Below are 23,340 nucleotides of genomic sequence, written 5' to 3' on the forward strand. Positions count from 1 at the left end.
ACACACACACACACACCAACATGTGAACATTCTAAGAATCCTGCAAACTCAGCCTCCGCAGTCTTCTCTGATCCATTAACATGTTGCAGTGGCTGACTTCATTAAAACCTCTGTATTTTCGAGAGCCAATTACGAGTACTATTATTAAGAAATAATAATACAGAAACTGCCTCATCTGATTTATGTTACTTTCTCACTCACTGTTATGAGCAGAAACACAGCGCAGAAGGCACTTACTCCAGAGCGCAATAACACACCCACATCTGATGACCCCCTACAATGAAATGTGCATTATATTATAAGTTATTAATGGAGTCCCGCAGGGCAAAATTTAATTACATAGTAGTTTGTGGAGATGTGTGCTCATATCTATCACCTCAGTGTTGTTTTGCGGAGCCAAGCACTGTCCGATGCTGCCGTTTTCATTTTGCTTAAATGATACAACCAGGTGTAATTGAACTATGTTTATAATTTCATCAGAACTCCAATGATGAGCCGTCTCTTGACTATTCTCTATACTCTTGGCACTGCTCTATTGTTTTTGCTGCAAGCTTGTTACTTCATGTTGTTCGGGTCTTACACAGTGTGGCAAGCCAGAATGGATGCTGTGCCACCTTTTTAAAAGTTTTTGTCAGTTGTCTACTGCGAGAATAAAATGTGTGAATAAAGTGCCACTTATGCTGTCCCCCGATTTGGCTTATTAAAGTGTTTGTGTTGTATTTTATCTGTATTGTTTGAGCACAACTGATTCTTTAGGTAAAATTAGGATAATATTGCCTTCATTGTTGGTTTAGATGTGTCCAACCACAGACTACTACAAAGCAAAATTTCTCAGTTTAAATCTTGGTCAAGATAGTTTTTGTTTGGTGGAAGGATTAATTTTTTGATGTGACCTATTATAAACTAGTTGTGTTGCTTTTCTCTTCAGTCTTTCCCTTCCTTCATCTCCCATTCTTTTATTGGCTCATCTGTATGTCTCTCTTCACTTTTGATGAGCTATATTGTACTTGTCTTGTAACACACTGTTTTGTTTGGTTTAGTTTTATTCTCTTTTGGATGCTTTATTTTACAGGTCCATCCTTTCCTAATATTTGGTACCCAATTAGATGAAAAGAATAGAGGCAGTATTACTACACCAGTAATTAATTCATTCCATTTACAAGCATTACAGAGTCTTTTAGTAAGTAGAGTATTTAAAGACTGTATTTAGTAGTCTGTTTTAAAAAGAATGTTTCTTTCAAGGAAACTATTTTCCTAATTTCAACCAAATGACATAGTTACTTCAAGGAAGCTCATAGGGGGTTTTAGGATCTCATGGCCCAGTTTTTTACTACGCCATTTGAGGGGCGGGGGAGCTTGAGAGGGGATTGTATGCATGCATTTGTTTGTGTGTTTGTGTTATTGTCTCTTTTGTTGTTTGTTTTAATTAACCAAAATGTGGCATCTTGGACAGAGCAAATTAATCTAAATAAGGCGTTCCTGCTCATTTAAAGGTTAACAATAATACAACAGTGTGTTTCAGTGTGGTTCTTTTGCACTTAATGATTGTTATAAATGAGGAACCGCGTTTTACTGTATTTATTGTTGTAAATAGGCTGACAGTGTTGGCAGTTTTTTTTTTTTTTTAATCTAATCTATACTCTCCCTTTCCCTCCTTTCTGGCCTGCCTTTTCTTGGCTAATTTCATTATATAATGTCTAATTTCTTCTTCACTGTCCTTAGAACCAATCCTTGTGTAAAGGGAATTGTTGAAGCAGAGTAGGGGTTTCTGGCACAACTAAAAGGGAATTGTCGGCACATGTGTGTTGGACAAAGCCGCAGTGAGCCAGTCCCATTGATCAACTATTGTCAAACAGCAGAACAACAGTGTAGTCGTTAGGTGTGAACGCAGCTCAAATGGCTGGCGTTGGAAGCAGTTTCATGTCCCAGGACGCGGCTTTGTTTCTGCAGGGGTCGATAAATCGCTGGAGCTAGAGCAAGCTAGTGCACTTTGCCACTTACTGTACCATGCCTGTCCATAAACTCTCCCAACCCTCCTTTAAACCTGGGAATGCAGTTTCATTTTCAAGCCGCACTTGCCTGGAGAGGTTGTGTGTGTGTGTGTGTGTGTGTGTGTGTGTGTGTGCAAAGTAACATATGAGTAAGAGCCTCATTTTTCTTTGCATGTTTGAGCTATTTTTACAAGATTTACGTGTTAGAAATTAACACGCACAATGCATTAAAACGGCATCAGTGAAAAAATGAGGAGTGGATGTGCAACGTGATAACTGCATACTAATGTGATGGCATTCAGTGGTGTGAGTGGGCAGAGCCGTGCTTACAGTATGAGGAAAGGAAGGGAGGGAGGAGTGCAAAGTGCAAGCAGTAAAGCTTGTCCTACTCCTGCTGTGCACTGTGCACAGATAAAGAAAACACGTGCATATGTATATTGTCTCTCAGCAGCAATGCTGTACAATCCTCTGATTATTATTTCTATTTTATATTTATTACGTGAAAGAAGTAGCTTAATGTCACAAATAGCTTTTCATTCCGTACAGAAAGATTTCAGGTAGAGCTGGGAAAGATTTCTTCATACATTAATTAGTTGATGCTTTATTATGTTAGGCGATTCATCATTTGGGTCATATTTCAAATAGAGATGCCAAACATTCTCTGGTTCCAGCTAACTAAATGTGAGGATTTGTTGATTTGTTTTATGCCAGTCCAAAATGTATATTGTTAGACTTTTAGTCAGACTAATTCTATAAGTGTGCTTCCTTTCTTTTAAATATATTTTCTTGTTGTTTTTATTATTATCTTTATTTATATAACCAATTATCTTTGTTTCTTTTATTGTTTTTTCTCTTTGACATGTCATGCTGTTATTTCTAAGACTACATACTAGACTGTAATTTGTTTTAATTATTTGCAACTCATGCTCACAGCAATATAAATATATATATACATATAGAACAAAAATGAACTCATTCATTACATTTTGAGTACGAACCAGTTTATGTCTATAGGACAGTATTAGCATTAGGATTGAAGGATTATAAAGAACTGTCATTATCTTAACCCTTCTTCCTCCAAACTTCCTCCTCATCTGTTCTCTGTCCAGATGCTGACGTCTGTCGCACTATATGACCCTGATCCCCGGAGTCCATGACACTCCAACAGCGAGGATCCATGATGAACTAAAACAGTGAAGCGCAAGTGGGTTGAAGGTTGGAGCGGGGTTAGCTGAGGACAGTAGTAAAGATAAGTAGAAGGAAAGCAGGAGGGAGGGGGGTGAATATCAGGAGAAAGGATGACGCAGGCTTATACTGTAGAAGAGCTGTGAGAAACACAAGGTCAACTCCCACGGCACACAAAGAGATGGGAACATGAAGTCTGCAGACAGAGGATTTGGACAAAAAAGAGCAAACTGCGGTCAACTTTTGTTTTTGATTGACAGTGTTTGAGATAAATTCAGAGATGAAGAGATGTAAATGGCGAGAGCAGGGGGTCACAATGACTATATTTCACCTAAGAGGTGAAACTGAGGGCAAAAACCCCATGAAGCAGAGAAACAATTGAAAGCAAGCTTATCTTCTTTTTTCCATCAGCTTAGACGCATTGAGCACTGTTTAGAGAGATTTGAATAAGTCAATCAAACTTTAATGGTAAATGTAAAAGTGGGGAAAAACTATTAGAATGTTGAAAAAAGAGGCAGCCATGCCCCCCTGTACCCAGCAGCAATCAGGCTCTGCAATGCAAGAGAAGAATTATGGGTAGTTGCAGAAATCATGCTGGGATGTTAAAATAAGACAGAATAGAAAAAAACAGGGCCAAAGGGAAGAGTGTACTGTGTATATGAATATTTAATCATGCGTCCAGCAATGTCTCTGAATGCGCAGAGGAGCATGCAAAATAAAGACAGGGGCTGTAATGCTGACACAGTGACAGAGACATGAACTATCGATCCCTGATTACAGTGAACAGATTTCATACAAGATCAATGAACTTCAACAGAATGTCAATGGACATGCCTGTGCCAATGTTCCCCAGTGATTTAACACAGTGAGGAACTTTCCAGTCATTTTAAAACTCAATGGATGGCCTGATGTGGTGTCTGTCCTAAAATGATTTGAGAGCTTAGGGTTAAAGTCATTTTATACAATAAGTTCTTCTCTGTAAGCCTCTTAAAGGGACATCTCACCAATTTCACACATTAAGTTCAGTTTCATCCATACCATCTGTTTGTCACAACTTTCTAGAAGTGCAATAAAATGCTCGAGTATCCCTCTAAAGGTTTACAGAGACATTCAAGTTAGACACAGCTGAATTCAAAACCAATCAGGTACATAGTGGGATTTGTAGGTTGTTGTTGAAAATAGAATGACCAAACAATTATCAAGACAAGTTGTGGCCTTTTTTATTATTTATTATTTATTATTACTTTTTTTTTTAAATTGCTTTTGGGAAAGGACACTGAGGCAACCCACAGAGCAAGATTGGTCTGGGCAGTAATTCATTGCTGTATTTGGGCTGAGTGTATGGGCCAGACCATTTTTGTTATATAGGACCCATCTGAAATTCAGTGACGGAGAAGTGCACCTGTTTCCTCTTACTATTCGACCCAAGTGAACCAACTGAACCAACTGAACCATCTCTTTTATTATAACTTCAGGCACAAGATTTAAGAAAAGAACTTCATAACTCACTTTAGGAAGCAGCTGGCCAGTCTTCACTTGTGCCATATTCAACATTTCTCACATTAGATTAAGTGGCTATCAAGTTAAATCTAAAAGAAAATAATCTGATAGTCACTATTGTTAGGTTTGAGTTTTTGCTGTTCTTAATTAAATGACTTTAAAATCAAACGTGGGGATCAATGGCACCCAGCTCTGGTTCATAGGTCCCTCGAGAATCAGAGTGCAATCTGAGAACCTCAGGCACTGATCTTCTACCTGCTTGCAAGTACCTGTTTAAGACTGGCTTGGCTTTAAGATTTAGTAACATTTTAAATCACACATTATAACTTGCTTTCATTGAGCAAAAAAATAATTAAAAACAAAAGGAATGTTGTTGTTCTAGTTGGTTTTATCTTTTCAATTTCATTTGATTCTATTTAACATTTTGATACTTATCTCTTGTTTTAGTTGCAACCGTATTCTGAAAGGTGCTAGACATGACCATGTCATTCTGTCTGTTTGGTACGCTACTTAAATATATGGTATAGTATGTGTTGGAATGAATTATAGCTGTTGTCAGGGCCACACATAGTTGACAGGGGCTTTGAAGCGAGAAAGAAGAGGTCTGACAGTTAAATGCACCTAACCTTGCCCTAAGCAGGATTACCAAGAAGCGGGTGTGAAGACCCTTTAAAAAGGTCAACTGGGGTCAGTGAACATCCATGTAGTGTTCTGCTTGATAGTAGCACCCTGTTTATGCTAGGTCTTACGGTACATGGCCACGGACCTCATTACACATTTGTCATACGCCCCTGTGCATATCTGCAAATCCTGTAGCCTGAGACGGACAGTTGCTTTAAGCTCCATTAGGCACTTAACACTGAATAATGCTAATACCACGGAGAATCAACACCTAACTTTGCATCTCACTGTTTGCTGTACTAGTTTTTAATCCATACACTTGTATGTCTCCAGCCATCTCATTAGTATCATGGAAAGCCAGTCACAGAATACAAGCTAAAAAGGAAAAAAAAGCAATTGTACATGAAATAAAAAAATACAAGGACGCTAAAGTAGATGAGTCCTTGGGGAAGAGGGTGGACATCCAGCAAGTTAAGAGACCCCGAAATTTCCCTAGCAAGTTGGGGGAAAAACCCATAGCTAGAGAGCAAGTGAGTGATGGACTTTCAAATTATCAAACAGTGAGAATGGTTTTAGTATTCCGTTTTGGTCATTACTCTACTTGTTATAAAATTCAACATCAAAATTTTGTAGCCATAAAGTGTAACAGACAGAGAGAGTTATACATTAGAAATATTCTATTCAGTTTGGTACATATAACCAACAATAAAACCCAATTCCTATTTAGACACGTTCCCCTGAGCGAATGCAGTTCAGTGTACCATTTAATCACCTTAATCAATGTTTTCTTGTTTAGACCAAGAGTCTAATTTGACCTTACTTAATAAAGTCACACTTTATTGATTCCCATAAGGCAGATGAATTTTCATGTCCACCTCCAAAGCAAGGTACGAGGTAAGACGTCAGGGTAACTCTAGGGTTTAAAAGGAATTCAGTGTTTTGTTTAAGGACACTTTAGTGGTCAGGTGCTTGTCCTTCAGTTGAAGCACCAACTAGCCTGGCTGCCCTCTTTGGAAACCAGGCTTGTGAGAACGTTATATTCCTTTTGTGGAAAAGCTAGATTCAGAACCATCTGGGTTCTTACCTCTGATCCATAGTTTGAGAATCTGAACCTTAAAGTTACCTATTTAATCAGTATTCTGATAGCCGAAATGAAAGCAAATCACGATCAAGAAAGCCCAGAATGTGATTTACACTAAGGTAAAATTAACCTTGATTTCAACACCTTACAGAAAAATGGTCAGTGTAGGCAGGCAGTGAATTAGCCAGCAGTCAGCAGGTTGTGTTGTCTTTATTAATGGCAAGAGACCTACTCTCTCTCTGCCCCCCCCCCCNNNCCCCTTCTTCTCCCTCCATTTCTTGGCATGACTCCTAATGGGTGTGCTCCATCAACTCATTACTCAGACGAATAAAATGGCTTTTTATGTGGCGCCGTTGAGCCACCAAGCTCCAAGCAGATTGAACAAATGAAGAGAAATCAGAAGCTCATTCCAGGCCTGATAGAGCAGTGCCAGGGATTTTCTCAGCTTCACCATTATCTGTGTAAAATGTACAATATAGTGTTCTGACTCAGACAGCAGCACTACTAAATGTCTACATAAATAGTGTGCTGCAGTAATGCTTGAGTGACAGATGTAAATGTGTTGTGGATTATTTTGTGCCCTGAAAGATAACAGTCTAAAAGCGGCAGCTAATTGCCTAAAAATGTAAATCGACTTTTAAATGAGCAGCAGATGTTAATAGCCACCTCCATCTTAATATAGACATACAAGTAAATGTGGAATACATTCATCCAAATGGTTTCTTTGACACCGATACTCTTGAGTGCTTTGGCTGTTCAGATAATAAATGAGAGGGTTACAAATCAGACACATACCTGATGCCTTTGATCTGTGCAATGCTGTGGTGGGAGATCCTTGACAGAGCGGAGATTACCTGAAATAAATAAAGGCATAAACAGTCAAACAAAGCAATCAACTACAACTGCTTTTTAGCATTTCTTAAGTACATTTCTTTATTGCTTACCATTTTATTTGCAAAATAAAATTCACATAATTTATGTTTATTCCTAGCTCCTTCTGCCTTTCTTGTTTCATTGACACTATTATTATAATGTGATACTGTATTATCTCAAGTAGACTCCAGGATTACAAACTAACAAAACAGTAAACAGTCAAAAGCATTAACCAGTAACATAATAATATAATATATAATAAATATATAATATAAACCACTGGGGTAACAATTAACTATAAAAGTAACAACAACAGAAATTGTCAGACAACAATCGACAACAAAAGTGACAAAAAGCAAGTTACATATAAACAGTCGAAGGCAACCATTATCAACTATAAGGAAATTAAAAAACTGTTATGTAAATAATTAGATGCCACAATCAACAACATTCAACAAAAGTAACTAAGAAGATAAACAGTCAAAGGCAACAATAAAATAAAAATAACAAAAAAAATTAATCAGAGACAACAATCACAACAAAATCAACAAAAGTAACTAAACAATAAACAGTCAAGCAACAATCATAAAAGACATTATGTTCATTTCAGTTCAACATTCTCTGTTCTCCAAGGGTGTTATCGAACATTACTTGCATGTTTCTTAGCAACCCCTCTCAGCGTATGCGGTGCCACAAAGGACTGTGTGTAAACATAATGCAGGCCACCAAATTAATGGTGACATCCAAAGACATGTGGCGCACAGTCACAGATGGGTGGGTACCACTTTGGTTAAATTACACATTAACACACACAAACACACACACATAGTCACACACTGGACCATGCCCATATTTTCCTTATTTTACTTCTATCTTGTTTTGTTTGTTAACCTCCATACTTTCCACTTCTCCTATTTACGTTTTTAGGAGAAGAAGGTTAAATGTGTGCCTGTATTTAAGCTGATTTAACGCTGCTTATGAGTCACACGCAAGTGGGCTTATGGCTGAGGACTACAGATGGCGTGCTTGCAGGGTCTACAGAGGCTAGTTCAGGAAGATGAGGGAACCACCATCCCAAAACACACACACTCACACACACACTCACACACACACACACACACACCCTCAACAAAACACAAACTGTGTCTCCTACGCCTCATTAACCACTCCGGCGTGTATTTCAGCTTGCAACACCGTGGCAATGCCAGATGTCTCCTTGACAGGGAGGAGAAAATTGTTATCTCAACCCCTCTTCCTCGGCAGGTGTACCATCTACAGCCTCTCATCAAACTCCCTCTTGTCTAAACACACAATGCAGCATCCCAGCGCTCGTGGTATTTAACATTCAAGATGGGCCAATGCTAATGGCTGCTGTGAAGAGAAGACCACCACTTTAGGACTGCAGAGTACTTTGGAGCACTCTTGACCAAAACCTTTCAATCTCTCTATTCAAGTTGTTCTCATGTTTAACAATCAGTTGTGGAGAGTGGAGGGATTACATGGAGCACTGTTATGGAGTACGTATACATCCCATTCATTTACATTTAACCACTCTATGGAGTGAAACCTCTACAGGGACTATCGCTAGACAGGATGATAAGGGGTTATTTCTCTGAGTTGCTAAAGACCCGTGTAATAGGCAGTCATGCTTAATGGTTCCAATATGGGGCCGGTCTACCGTTACATACCCCCTTAACATATATTCTAACTGCTCTTTGAAGATAGAGACCAAAAAACAGAGACAGACAGAGAAAGATGGAGTGGAGAAGAATAGATTTCTAATTTAGCCAATGGTTAGGGTGTTTAATAAATCACTGTGGATAAACCCATTGTGTTGCTGTGTGGCATGCTGCCCATGCTGCAGGGAGGGATCACATATGGCATACTGCCCCAGCATCATTATTAGTTACCATTTTTTTGGGTCCTATTAGCCTTCATTGTCTTTGTGGAAGGGTGACAGGCAGCATAATTACAATACAAAACATCAGAAAAGCAAACATAAAAAAGCAAAAATGAAACTGTTGCTTGGGTTGATGGATGGACAAATGGAGGTGGTGGATGAATTCAGCATTTAATAGTGATTCATATCTAATGCCGGGTGGTGTGATCAGCTGTGGTCAGATCCGGCTTAACACAGCTGGTTTCAGCCAGGTCTGCGCAGGTTCAAAAGATGGCGAAGCTGCTGGCTTTGAGCCAGAGAGGTCACAGCGGGGCCGAGGCCTGCTTGGCCTGATGGGGAGACAAGGCATGAGTGTGCCAATGCTGAGCATGCTAGCGTGACTCCCACACAGCACTGGGTCAAGTCCATTAATATCAAATCTGGAGTTTCCTTAACATTATTTTTTTTGTGTTCATGTTTGACTTGCACGCTGTGGTGTGAAAAACATGTCTCAAGACTGGGAGCACTGGCAGTTCGTGACTCCCTCTGGCTTTGATAAGAAATGCTAATTTGCAATCGGTTTTCAGGGCAGCTGAGGAAGTATACATTTCTCACATTGTGGCAAGTGTTTTAAAATGACAATTACATGTCGTATTTATCAATTAATGTAGAGCTACAGATTTGCTGCAAAGTGAATACAGGATTGATTTTATTTGACCATTTAAAGGAATAAACTACCAAAATAAGCCACCCCCTTTCAAGCCTAGAGGCTCTGAGTGATACTCGATCCTCAAAGATTTTTAGTGGAGTATCCCTTTTTATTGCTGATCTTTTTAAAACACTTTTGGAGCTGCCTTCTTTTATCCGTCTCATAATGCCACTCCTTGTTCTTCCCAGCCTTTGCTCGAAGGTGGCCTGTCTGTGCTTTCCTCTCTGTCCGTGTTTCTGTTTCCCTTTCTGCCTCTAATGCACTCTCTTCACCCTCTTCTGATCCTTTGGTTCAGTCAAAGCCTTTGAGTCTCTACACATTATTAATTTCCCTCTCATCTCGTACACCCCAGGGGGTCTTAACTCTGGTGCTAGGGTTAGGGAATAGAGAATAAAGCTTCTTTCACCCCTCTAGGAATAAGGAAAATACAAGTCACACGATGGAGTGATAGCTTAGATTTCTAAAGCCCCAAACCAATATCTTGCCTTTATCACCATCCCACAGCCCCTGGCATCCCCTTACCCACATCTGACCCCTCCTGTCTGTCAGTCAGAAGGACATAATTGAAGACACGTGTTAAGCCAGACAGCCCCACTGATGCTAGCAGTTTCTCCATGAGACCGACATGCAACTTTTACAGTTCATTTTCTGCAAGTTTGTATGTGTGTGTGTGGTGGGAGGGGAAGGGTGTGCACAGATGAGAACTGCATCTGTGGATTAACTGGGAGGCGAAGCCAAGTGTTTGCAAACACACACCACCCTTCACATCTCCAGACTCGCCACATGTGGCCTCTGTCCCAGCTGGGGCCAAGCGAAGCCTCATGTGACCACCCTGCAGCCAATCAAACGACCTACAGGTCCCTGTTACCCCTGGCAACGGGCTCAACTGAATATGCATGGTCATCCATTACAAGTCAAATCAAATTCAAACCTGCAGCCATATGCTATTAACAGTAGGAGGGTGTGGCTGTGATTGGATTAACATCTGAAAACATGCAGAAGAGGACTATTGACAGTCCATCACAAAACACAACCCACCGCCAATTCTGTTTATATTTGATGCAGTTGTGACATGATTATATCTCGCACCGCAAATCAATGCATGTGTTGGAAGTCATCCAACAAAGAGCCTGAATTAATGAAAATTTCATCACATTACTTTTTCTCATTCCTCTCTCTGGGCTCTTCCTCCAATAGCTTACTCCCCGATAGTGTGAGATATTTATGAAGTATTCACACTTTGATAGGACAGCATTGCTCTGCTTATGCCAGCCTGCCAAAGTGGTAGGCATGAAGCAAAAGGGGCACAGAGTGGGAGAGCTGAGAACAGATGGCTGAGTGGGAACCCCGCGTGCCCGACATCAATAATAGACAGACAGAGGAGGGACAGCTAAACCCGTCAGTGTGTGTGTGTCCCACTGTCCTACTGCCTCCGGGAGTTTCTGTCTTTTACAAACCTTCTCTTATTTTCTGTTTTTTTTTTTTTTTTTTAGCTCAGGCTCTTATTTTTGTCTCCTTTTCACAGTTTATTTTTCTTCAAACACACATCAATGCCCAAAATATTAGCAAAGATGCTCACTGTGTAGAGGTACACGTACACGCACAATCTTTCACCCCCAGGGAATTTTCATTTATTCAAATGATTTAACCTTTATTCATACAGATTTGTTTACATTGTTTTTGCATAGGTGCTCTGTGTGACGTACTACAAAAAAGCCCCCCCAACAACAATAAAACAAAACTTCAACTGAAATAAAAGATAATTAAGACAACAATACACATACAGACTTTTACTCTCTTGGATAAAACCCCCGCACCAACCCAGATCTCACAAGATATGTTTTAGTGCATACAGTACATCTCTACTGGGTTCTTGTGTACCTTGTCTATGATACAGTGCTGTGCAAGAAAATAAATGAATGACTTGCAGTTATTCTCCGAGCATCAGCTGTTGTTAAAGTTGCTGAATGCCATCAGGAGCAGGGCCTGTGTAAATCGTGATTGCAGTCAGATTGGCACCTGCCACATTGCACTAAATCCCCAAAAAGCAGACCTTCCAGCTGCTTGATTACATGGGGATTTTACTGCGTATGTCCAGGCAAGAAAAGCCTCTGGTTTGGCCTGAGAGAGCAGAAAGAGTGCTGCTGCTCCTGACCCAAAGACCCCATTTACCATCAGTGCCAGACAAAATGGCTGTAAGCCTACAAAGGGCATTCAGTCCACATACAAAATGTACAGTTACTACTTATGTCACTGATTGAAAATGTAGGTTAGCTTAACATAATGCCATTTAAAGCCTTTTATAAAAGTTGCGAAGATTTCCTTGCACTTCCTACAACTGTCAATATGAATTATTGATGTGAATGTGTGCCTAAAGATCCATTTAAGAGCTTATTTAGCTTTAGGACCTTGAACATTGATTTGATCTGAACCTATGTTGCTTGAAGGAAAAAGGGCAACAGTGGCTAATGGCTAGTGCAAATTGTATTCCATAGATCGTGTCGGCCTGGTCAGCACCGGCCAATGTGCTGCAGCCATGTCCATGACCTGTCCCATTTCACGCTAAATTACCATACACGGGCCGGCTCACTTATGCGTGACTCTACCCGTGTGTCACAGGATGTTTGTACACACACACACACACACACACACTCAAGCTGGAATGTATTTGCACGTGCTGTGCACCAGCATACACTTTTTTAAACACAGACACACACACGGATCAATGGTGTATTAGCCCGTACAGCATGCAATATTGGTAAAGAGACAGCTCCTGGTAGAGATCGGGCTTAAGAGAAGTTGATCCGGGTGTCTAAAGTCTAGATGAGAGGATGGCGATGACAAAAAAGATGGGGAGGGAGCGACAGAAAAAGGAGAGGGAGAAGAAACATGCAGTCAAGACTTATTAGCACAATGATGTGCTTTTCTCCACTCTGGCTATGAATATAAGGCCCAAGTGCTGACTCTCAGCTGTTGTGGCATTCGATGGTATTTGCATCCATATTTGGTGGGCAGTGTTGGGATGACCCAGCCCTGTAATTCCTCAATTATTAGGACAATGCAGCAGGACAGTGATACTACACATACAGACACCAAGAAAATTTAATGGAAGACCAGACTGAAGGCAAAAAGCCCTTGAGGCAAGCAAAAAGTGAAGATGGATGCAGCACAGGCCTGGTGGAGCATCATTAAAGAGGATACAAAGTGTCTCCTGATGTCTGAGGGTTAAATACCTCTAAGGATATGACAGCAAATTTTTAATATTTTGACTTTGTTAACCCGGTCCAGAAACTGTATTACACTAAACCGCTAAAATGTATCTGAGATGTTGACACCCTCACACTAAAGATGAAAGTCAGCACTTTCATTATTGTCATTATTTGATTTCACATCCAATGTGCTACAGAGTTTAGAGTCATAACAACTACCATGTCTTAATACTTAAAGTCTGAATACTGCACTTAAAATGTAGAACAGTAGGAGATGCCAAGGATTTACTCCCTCTGTGTGCAGCATTTCTTTTCACCATAAACCAAGCTAAATGGTTTAGTTAAAAGGTTGACAGAAACTGCCTGAATAGCTCTGCATTACCACTGAGTAAAGCTGTCTGAGCCAAGCATTAATAATCCTTAGAAAAATAGCCCATATCAAACAACAATAGCACAAAAGGATACTGCTTCACTCAACAGCAACAGTATCTGATCACTCACGATTGTTATGCTTACAGCTTATTTGCTGCAAACACAGTCCATTCGTAATGAATGAGGAGGCGTGTGTTTTGAGTGTCACAGCAGTGTTTGGGCTCGAGGCTGAGCAAGTGGGAGGTTTTGGGAGTGAGGGGGTGGTGAGAGAGGAACTCGAAGGCATCTGGCGACTCAGCAGCAGCACGAAGCGCCTTCCACCGAGGAGCTCTGCTGAGCAGGCACAAAACAAAGTTCTCGCTATGAGATGTGGTTGGTTTTAGTTGGTTTTGAGACGGGTAGTCGATATGGAAGCAATTTTGATAATATATAATAACTAACTTTTGTTGGGCAAAAATGTCAAATATTTTCTGCTTCCAGCTTCTTAAATGCGTGACTTTGCTGCTTTTCTCTGTTTCATATCAGATATCCAGATACGTTAGTCACACAAAACTATTTGAAGACACTGCCTTGGTCTCCCGTCAAGTGCAGTTTTCAATTTTTTTAAATAATACAGAGCAAAGAAACAATTCAGAGAAAACACTCTACACAAATTGAGTCATTACTTGCAACCTTGGTTTACAACAGGTTCAATGTCTATGTTTGGATTCAATACCAAGATGTTGATGTGTATGAGTGTGTGCCCCCATTCTGCACGTCAAAATAATTTCCTGAACATTCTTGAGGTGAGAGTTCAATTCAATGTTAATAAAAGGCCTGGGTGTGGCTGTGATGTGATAGATGTGTGGGTTTAAGGAAGCCTGGGCCTCTGGGAGCCCAAAGGGTTCAATCCGAGAGGTGAGTAAATAAAGCCCTCTATCCCCTCTCACATTTTCGTCTGTGATTCTACCTCATCCTGCCTAAGGGGGCGTCATAGTGAGCATGATGGCAACCAGACAATTTTGAACTCAGAAATTTGCGGATGCAGTCTGCATTTACACATGTTTGAACAAAACAGCTCTTTAGGGGCATGGTGGCAGCTGACAAAACAGTAAACAGTGTGACAAGCGATGTAGCACCCCTCCCCTGTAGATGAATTCTGAAGCCAAACTGTGCTAGTGCCACAGAGGCAGAGCACAGTGCATGAAATTATCTCACAAAGAGACGAAAATATAACTGTGATTGAAAAAAGAGCTGAGCCAACACAAAAGAAAAACAACAAATGACTAAAATTCATCTGCAGGGCACATTTTCATTATTAAACCATTACACATGGTGGGTTATCAGTACGGGAGCATCTCTGGCCACAGGTTATCCTACAGTTAGAAATGAGCCGAGATCAGACGTGCAATCTGTCCTTTGCTGCCTCTCCAACAAAACAGCAGGTCAATTCCTTGCACTATTACTCATGATTTCAACACACTGCTGAGAAAAATCACACCGCTCCTCGGAGTGCTGAAAAGCCTTCACTAAAACAAAAATAGTGAAGGAAATGAGAGAATGTGAATGTGTGCTCAGGCTTGAGAGCATCCGTCTGTGAGTGCATGCGTGTTTTGGTTGGCCCAGTTTTTGTGCCTCTTCCCAAACATGTGTTTGACATTTGCATGCTAGAATGACTGAACCCCCGCTGCTGTGGTGAACATTTCCTGAGTGTCATGCCATGTTTTTAATTCTTTCATCAGCTGTTATAAGCAGTCCTACCTACTGGACCGTTATTGACATTTTTATCAGCACCACGTGCAAAGGTCCATACAGGGCAATCTACGCCAAAATGTGTCATTAAGAATAATGCCTTAATGTCATTCATGGTTAAGTTGAGCCTCAAAATACAAACAGCTGTAAGAGAAATGCTCAGAGGCAGTTTTGTGCAGTGAAGCAAAATGTGTCGATTGGGTATGAATCGCAAACTTAATCTGAGCAACCGAAATCCAAAATGTTTGTAATGTGCAGTGTGTTTGTATGCGTGCTCTATTGCCCTGAGAGGAAATACAGATGCTGATGTTATAATGTTTATCTGCCAATATGTATCTGCATCTGTATGAACTTGCAGAGCAGTCAACAGCAGCCGTGGTCGCGATATGATTTCATGTTGATCAGTGCACCACTTTAGTCCTGGCTATAAAATATCAACAAATATTGAATGGATTGCCATGACATTCATGGTCCCCAGAGGATGACTTTGGAGAAACGCTGACCTTTTCTGTAGCAATACCAGCAGGTCGAAGGTTTAACCTATCATGTGAAATATTATCCCCTGACTTTTCATTTAGCGCCAGCATCAAGTCAGAAGGTGTCTATTTGTTTGATTTATGAACCAATACCTTCAAAACAACATTCCCATCAGCCTCAACTGTACTTTCTGTTATAGTTGGTGCCAATTAGCAAACATAAGCATGCTATTATGCAAGCAAACTAAGGTGTTGAACATGGTAAACAAACCTGTTATACTGTGGAGATGTGAAATCTGTTGCGTGCTGCACTATTAATAATGAATTCCTTTTGCACAGCTCTGCATCAGGAGGTTGCATTTTGAATAGATCTATAATTTCAGTGCATTTAAAAGCATGCACTTGATTCATCTTCAAGTTCAGTGCTAGGTTAACTATTATTATTGTCATTCACTGCTGAGTCAACTATCTATTGCTCCTCAGAAAAAAGCCAGAGGGAAACAAAATCCTTCACCAAGAACAAATCATGCAGATGAAGCCAAAACAGCTAAAACGTTTATTTCGTTAGCTTGAAGGGGACAGAGGAAGAACAATTATTCTCTGGTTTCTACGTGCACATGGGGCACATGCATTTGTTTATGCCTATGTGCATGAACATCCTGGCATATGAGTATCAAAGGTGAGTACATGCCTCCCATCATGTTTGTGTATGAATTTCTAGATGTTGCAGTGTTTTGTTTTGTTTTTAAGCTTGTCAAACCTATAATTTGTCTTGCTCTGGTCAGGTTTCCATACAACACTGTCTGGCTCACATCTCAACAGCAAACAGCTGCTGCCTTCAGCCAATCTATTAGTTATTACATAGCCTTTGCTCCTCATTTTTCAGCTGCGGTGGGCTAGCACAGCAAGAAAACTGCTGTTACCACAAGCGAAAAAATGTGAAAATAAAACCCATTATGATTTAGCTCAATTCCCACTAGACAACGAGTATACACAAGTCCAATATTTAGAAAAAGCAATGTAATAATGATAAAGTAACCAATTAAAAATGTTTTTGGCACTACAGCTTTTATAAGCTGAAAGCAAAAGTGATAGTTGGGAGAAAAGCAGGCTGAACTAACCATCTCCCATCTCTCTCGCTTTCTTTTCTTTGGCACTCCAAGGACAATCTCTTGTTAGGTGAATAAACACAACACGCTTAATCTCACACAGTTTGTTTCTCTTGCAGGAAATACTTAAAAAAAAACTCCATTCGATATTATTTTGACCAAGACACCACACAAATACAAACCAGGTGGTGGGGCTCTTCTGCCACACATTTACTACAGATTTAAACTATTTTGTAGAAACGTTTTACAACCCAGATGTAGACACATTTAGCTCTAATTTAATTTTACTTATATTTAAATTAAACTATATATCTTTTTTTTCCCTGAAGTATCCATTTGCCCTCAGGCCAGGCTTGTGGCCTGGGATAAACAGTGTGCCACAGGTTGACTCTCTGATTTGCAAACTGTTAGACAGTTCAGGAATAAATGTCTGGCAATCACACTTAATGTACATATGTGAACATTGTTCAACAGAAGGACTTCCGCAGTATAATAATAAATAATCCTTCACACAATGGGTGCATCACTCATGCCCAGATGAAATTTACATTTAGATCATTATTTCCTCTTTAATAGATTTGTGATTGAATATGCTTTTAATCTGAAATGTCCTTGTTGACAAACCTTTATTGGCTTTATGTGAGTCAGATGTGCTGGGAGTTTGACAGAAGAGCTCTTAGTGTTGTTTTGGCTCCTTCACAGTGTGCCCTTTAGCTTGAACTATTACTGCAGAGGACCATTCTGTATTCTGACAAGATGGAACCTTGGGATCAAATTAACTATTTCAAACAAAGAAACTAAAAAATGTCATATATATATACACAGATATATAAAAGAAACTAAATTATATCCTTAGCGATACTGAAACACAAAGTAAGTGAGCATACAGGAAGCAGAGTTTTCCCCTGACTGAGCAACCAGATGATGGCTGTTATGCACAAAGGGACAGGGGAAGAAAACATGTTGCCATTGGTAACCATTTTTCTATTCTTTTAGTATTTTATCAAGAACTTTTAAAAATCGTTTCAGGTTCATGTGCCCTAGTGTGTACATCAGAGATCATCCGTGACACAAAGCTGTTGGGGGCGTGCGGTGACACAAGGGTTTAAGGCTTTGGAGCAGGTTGTGGCGATAAAGGTAAACTGGGGATCATGGGAGGAAACGGGATTTCCCATGAAGTAGCAGGGCTGGGCTGATGGGGCTAATACTTCCACATAGTCCTTATCAGACCCAGGCACCTGAGCCTGAGCGTGTGTGTGTGACTAGGACGCATGATGGTCCACTACATGTCGGTCTAACAGAGAGCACCGAGAAAATGAATGGGATTAGACCAACATGCGTAATCCAGCTGGCGCGTGGGTGGATGGGGGGAGGTCTGCCCACACCCCTCTGCTGGAGGCGATAAGGAAGTGAAGGGGGGTGTAAACCCTCACATTGTGCAAACATTTGAGCTTATTTTAAAGCAGAATTGCACCAATTTTAGACAAAAAAGTCAGTTTACTCATTATGGGGAGTCCTGTGGGGGCTTGTCTGAGAAATGAACACTGATGATGTCATCAGGGGTTATCTCTACATTACAGAAAGCCTGCAAACTCAGGGAATTGAGTTTGAAAGAGTGTGTACCAGAGAGAGAGGGTCTAATGTGACGATACTAATGGTTGCATTATGAGAAATGCAGGATCCAACATCTTTGGAGCTCAGAAACAATAAATAGGATATCTTAATCTGTCTGTCAACTTTATGGAGTTGCAATACCAAACTAAACAGTGCGTTTGGTTTCATTTTCCATTTAAGAACCACATTCTACAAAGTCATGAGTTGAGAGATTAAATTGGATTATCTTGCTAGCCTGAAGGATTACAATTATTTTATACATATAAATAGCTCCCCCTATAGAACATCTTCATCTTCTGCATTGGGTTTTAATGGAGATCAGTTTCTCTCTCACTATTGGGTTTCTAATGCACAGGAGGGATTTTCTTTAACTACACAGCTGACAAAATCTTGGCTCTCCAAATACCTTCTAATGCAACACGTATGGCCACATGACTTTAACTTTAGATATACAACATGTTAAGTGTAATGTAATGAACAGAATGAAAATTAGAACACAAAAACTTTCATTTCGTTTATAAGCTTAAAGATTGATTAGATTAGATTCAATATTGCTTCTTGTTGTTTCCTTTGTGTTTGTTGCCTAATATAACTATGCCTGATCTGCGTGTGTCTGTCTATAGGTTTTACATATATTTTATCTTGTACACATCTTCCTAGAAAGCAATCCACCATATATACTGTCTGGACTGTTGACATGTAGAAATACATGCATTCATAATGTACATGTACATCCATGCACACATACTAATCCATAGACTAGGGGTGAGCTAATAAAACATTAAAAACATAAATCGCATTCTGCGCAGTAGATTTTTATTACCATCATTTCACTAATTGGTAAAATAATATTAACTTGGATCATTCTGGCAATCAGACTGTAACATTTTCATATTCACATGCCTGCAGCGGGCGCTCCTGCACAATTACACTCCAAACTCTTGCAGTTAAAGGCCCTCCAGAGTGAAGGGCTTATTAGTGTCTTTTTTCATACACAAGTGGACAACTTTCCCTCGTCTGACTGTAAGTCCTGCTCCCCGGTCTTTAGAGAACTAGTATTTCCGGAAGATGAATCCTACAGCAACCCATTGGTGCTTTATATTCCAACTGGCTGCAGTACAGAGTGCAGAAATACTGATTATCTTTTTTCCCCTCCCTCTCCCCTTCATCTCTGCCAATACTCCATTCTCACTAAAACCCTTATCACACACCACAGTGTTTACCCGGTGGGAGAGACGCATGTAGCTGGGTCTACCTTTATATTCACCTCATAGAAAGTCCGGTGGGAGGTATTCAGATCCACTTCAGGGAAGGGATAAGCTGGGAACTCTGGCATCCACATGAAGGAATTTTAAAAGAATAAAGCTTTTATTCCATGCTTTACCAAAGCATATCTTGACGCTGCAACAATATAGCTTTGCTTTCGGTTTTGTATACATAGAAATACAATGTTGTAAAAACATTTTCCTTTCACTTGTTTTGACATGACACAAAAGCCCATTTTCCCCTGACTTCTCATACTGTATATTAGGTACATTTGTCAAACATGATCGCTGGTATGTAAAACAAGTGCTGAGTCAGAGAAGAAGAGAACAAGAGGGTGAGAAAAAGAGCAAAACCTAAGATAGTTCTGTGTGATAGAGGCCTTTAGTCGCCACTACCTAGAGGGGTCGTCTAATTCGCTGGCAGGATGTTACCATGGGAGCAGTGAAAGTGACAACTGAACAAAGGGCTTCCATTAGAGGGCCTGTCCCCTCCGCTCTGCTACTATTAAGACCCTGTCTGTGGGACACCTAATGCTGCTGACAGATGAAGAGGAGCGCAAGGCAACAGGAAGCAATCTCACCTATGAGGACATACTGCATTCACTGCCGCACCTAAATGTCCGAATAATATCAAAAGCAAAAATAGGTACAGTAGTAATCTGTGTGAGGTACAAAGTGCATAGTTTACTTTGAAAACCAGTAGATAATACATTTTACATTAAGATCTTGGCATTTTTCACCAATAATACCCTGTTAGTAGTAGTAGTAGAACAGTTTAAACCTGCTTTTGCTTGCATATGATGTCCCCATTTTATAACGAAGGAACTTTATTAGATAGGCCTATCATTTCAGATTTTACTATGATATGATGCTTCCACTTAAATGTGACCCCCCTTTCACAGAGCACACCGGTATACAAGCTGGGAAATACATTTTATTCCCAAAAAAAACAAAAACATTCTGACACAGAAGCATGCTTTTTCAATCAAAACTAGATGGGTTTATTCATCAACCTCAATCACTCAAAAATTGGAAGCTCGTTCATTGGAGCTTAATTATCATGAATTATGCCGTATTACTCAACAGAGAACATAATCATAATCCTCCAGACTTTAATGACTTTGCAGAAGAGGGGAACCAAAGTGAAGGATTTTAGCAATGTGAAACTGAAATAATCATTGGTGAGGCCTAAAGTTCTGCACCATGAGCAATGCCAATTACAGCCTCACAAAGAGACGACAAATGGAGTAAGATCAGGTCATGAGCACGTGGACGTCATCAGCACCTGAGAGAGGGCTGTGCAAGAAGTTAGAAGGAAGTGGTTTGATTTACAAATGCTCAACGGAAAACATCACAGCCAGACAAAAGACTGCAATCACGAGGGGAAGAAAGCTGAGTAAAAGGCAAAGTGCATTGTTTAGGCCATAAATAGTCTCTAATTGTCGAATAAAAGAATATTAAAATGACATTTAGCACTGTTTTAAAAGTAACAATAATGAATACCTTCATCGTGTCTAAAATAAGTTTAGACACAGTAAGTTGGAGAGTCCAAAAACATGGTTAAATACATTTACTCAGAAATGTATGCTGCTGGCATTGAGAGTAAGATCAGCTGTTTGTGACAGTGAATGTAATGAGAAAGACAGATTGAATATTTTAACTGCCTTAATGCAGCTGAGAGCCTGAGACCTCCTCTAATGTTCAAACAAATAATCTTCTTTACCCCACTTTACATTATTCATGAGAACAGAGGATCTTCAACACGAGACGGACTCCGGCAACACAATGTGCCTCATGGCTGCTCCCTGCCTCAGCAATATGGCTCCACTAACCACAATAGCAAGGTTACACGCACCCTCATTGTATGGCTGTCTGTAGGTCAGTGGTACATGAATCATTTGTGGAAAAGCCCTGTACATGCTGAGTGAAACAGGATCAACATGGACTGTCCACAAGTATGAAGAATGTGTCAATCACAGTCCGGCCCCGATCGAGCCACTGGGCACAGGAAGTCAGTAGGAGCAGTAATGTATATCCTATCTGCCTGCGGGCGGTTTCATCCTCAGAAAACACACACCGAAGAGCCATCAGAGGGGAATGACACAACCTACAATACCATAGGGTTATATGTGCGTGTTAAAGGTGGCAGTTTTGAATATGTGGGGAGATAACGTCCAAGAGGAGGTCATTTGAAACGGAATGTGTGCACACAAATTGGAATATCACAGTAAAAAAAGGATAAAACCAGTTGTTTGTCTTCATGGGGATGAAAACTGTGTCATCACATTAGCTTCTTTTGAGCACATTATCAAACAGATTCATTTGTCAAATACACAATTGTACACAGCAAAATTCTCAGTGAGATAATTACTGTCATTGCAGTTACTGTGTGTTAAGTTCAGGTTAAATTTGGGCAAGTATAAGTTTAGTAAAGGCTCAAGGGAATAAATCAGCTCCAAAAGTCAGCTTTTCTGGAGCGTGTGTGGGCTGTATGGTCCATACTGTATGTGTGAGACTGAGTGTGTTTCCATCTGCGCCTACAGATGGGCATGTTCTTCACACGTTGGTGTGTTAGTGTACTTGTACAAAACATGCGTTCAGACAAATGGATGTGCAAATGCATCTGAACTCAGTCTTGGGGAGTGAGTAATCTGCATTAGAATGAGAGGCGATTTAGTAAGTACCTATATTTTAGACGTATTGGTGCACTAGACAGTTAATTTACAGGTTTTATATGTTAGTACACAGTGGCCATGTTGAAGAATACAGTGGCCATGTTTGGCTGATGTTTTTGGGTGATTTTTGACATTTTATTTTGCTAATTTAATGGTCTGCCTCTGAAGAATGAGAGCTGCTGCTCAGTAGTGCAGTACATACTGAGCCGAAATCGAGTGAGAGGAAAACAGCTGTAGAGCCAGAATATTTTCACATCTAACAGCGGTGAATTAAGGGTTTATTTCCACTAGTTTGACAATATAAAAAGCAGTAACAAGGTGATTCACAGAGGCTCCAGCCAGGACTGTCACTCCGGAGAAGATGAGGAAATGGCAGGGAGGCAGGAGAGGGACAGGCCAAGAGAGGAGTTCGGTAAACGAGAGAAATTCAGAAGGTGGTTTTATATATTTATAAGCAGACCAGCATGGGCGAATGTATCAGCAATCGGAGACTGTTGTACTGATGCCTAAACCTCAATCAGTCTACACTGACACAGGTGGTACCGCCACATCCTCACATTGAGTGCAAAGAGTCAGAGCAAGAGAGGAAGTGAATCTAAACGCTAAAGCACAGAGAGAAAGGAAGGACATCTTTCTTATGAGTCTAAGACGTGCCTGGGAGAGAGGCGAGGAAGTTGGAAAGTGTGAAATGAGCTGGGGGTATGAGGGGAGGGGAAGGAGATGCCAAGTCTGACTTCATCTATCAGACTGATGGAGTGGTGTGACATACTATGGACACAGTTTGCATGTCTTAGAGGCAAGTCTCTGAATCCTCTGTCTTCACTCAATGCACTAGTGGTTGCATGTATGTATTTTTATACTTTTTTGCTGTTGGACTTAATATTTATGTGTCTATCTGTGTTTGCAGATATCTGAGCAGAGAATCAAGCTCAATATTAAAGGGAGGGTTTGGTCTATTTGTTAAGTGTCTTTGTTTATTTTTATTTTTACTGTTTTAAATGATTAAAAACTGGGTTTTATGTCCCATGCACCCAGAATCACTATTCATTA

The 23,340-nt window shown here is 40.2% G+C and overlaps 1 protein-coding gene across 3 annotated transcripts in view; it reads right to left on the bottom strand.

The window, feature by feature from the left end:
- The window catches only part of vav2 (vav 2 guanine nucleotide exchange factor), a gene marked incomplete in the record, with an annotated part of 184,476 nt that overhangs the window by 39,363 nt on the left and 121,773 nt on the right, over positions 1 to 23,340 (bottom strand). For all 3 annotated transcript variants that reach the window (XM_035667864.1, XM_035667865.1, XM_035667863.1), the window contains 1 exon segment: positions 7,174 to 7,232. In XM_035667864.1, coding sequence (XP_035523757.1) covers positions 7,174 to 7,232 — 59 coding nt within the window.

This window comes from Morone saxatilis, unplaced genomic scaffold (genome assembly GCF_004916995.1).
Source record: "Morone saxatilis isolate NCDOM2014 unplaced genomic scaffold, NCSU_SB_2.0 Contig21, whole genome shotgun sequence".
Taxonomy (NCBI): domain Eukaryota; kingdom Metazoa; phylum Chordata; class Actinopteri; family Moronidae; genus Morone; species Morone saxatilis.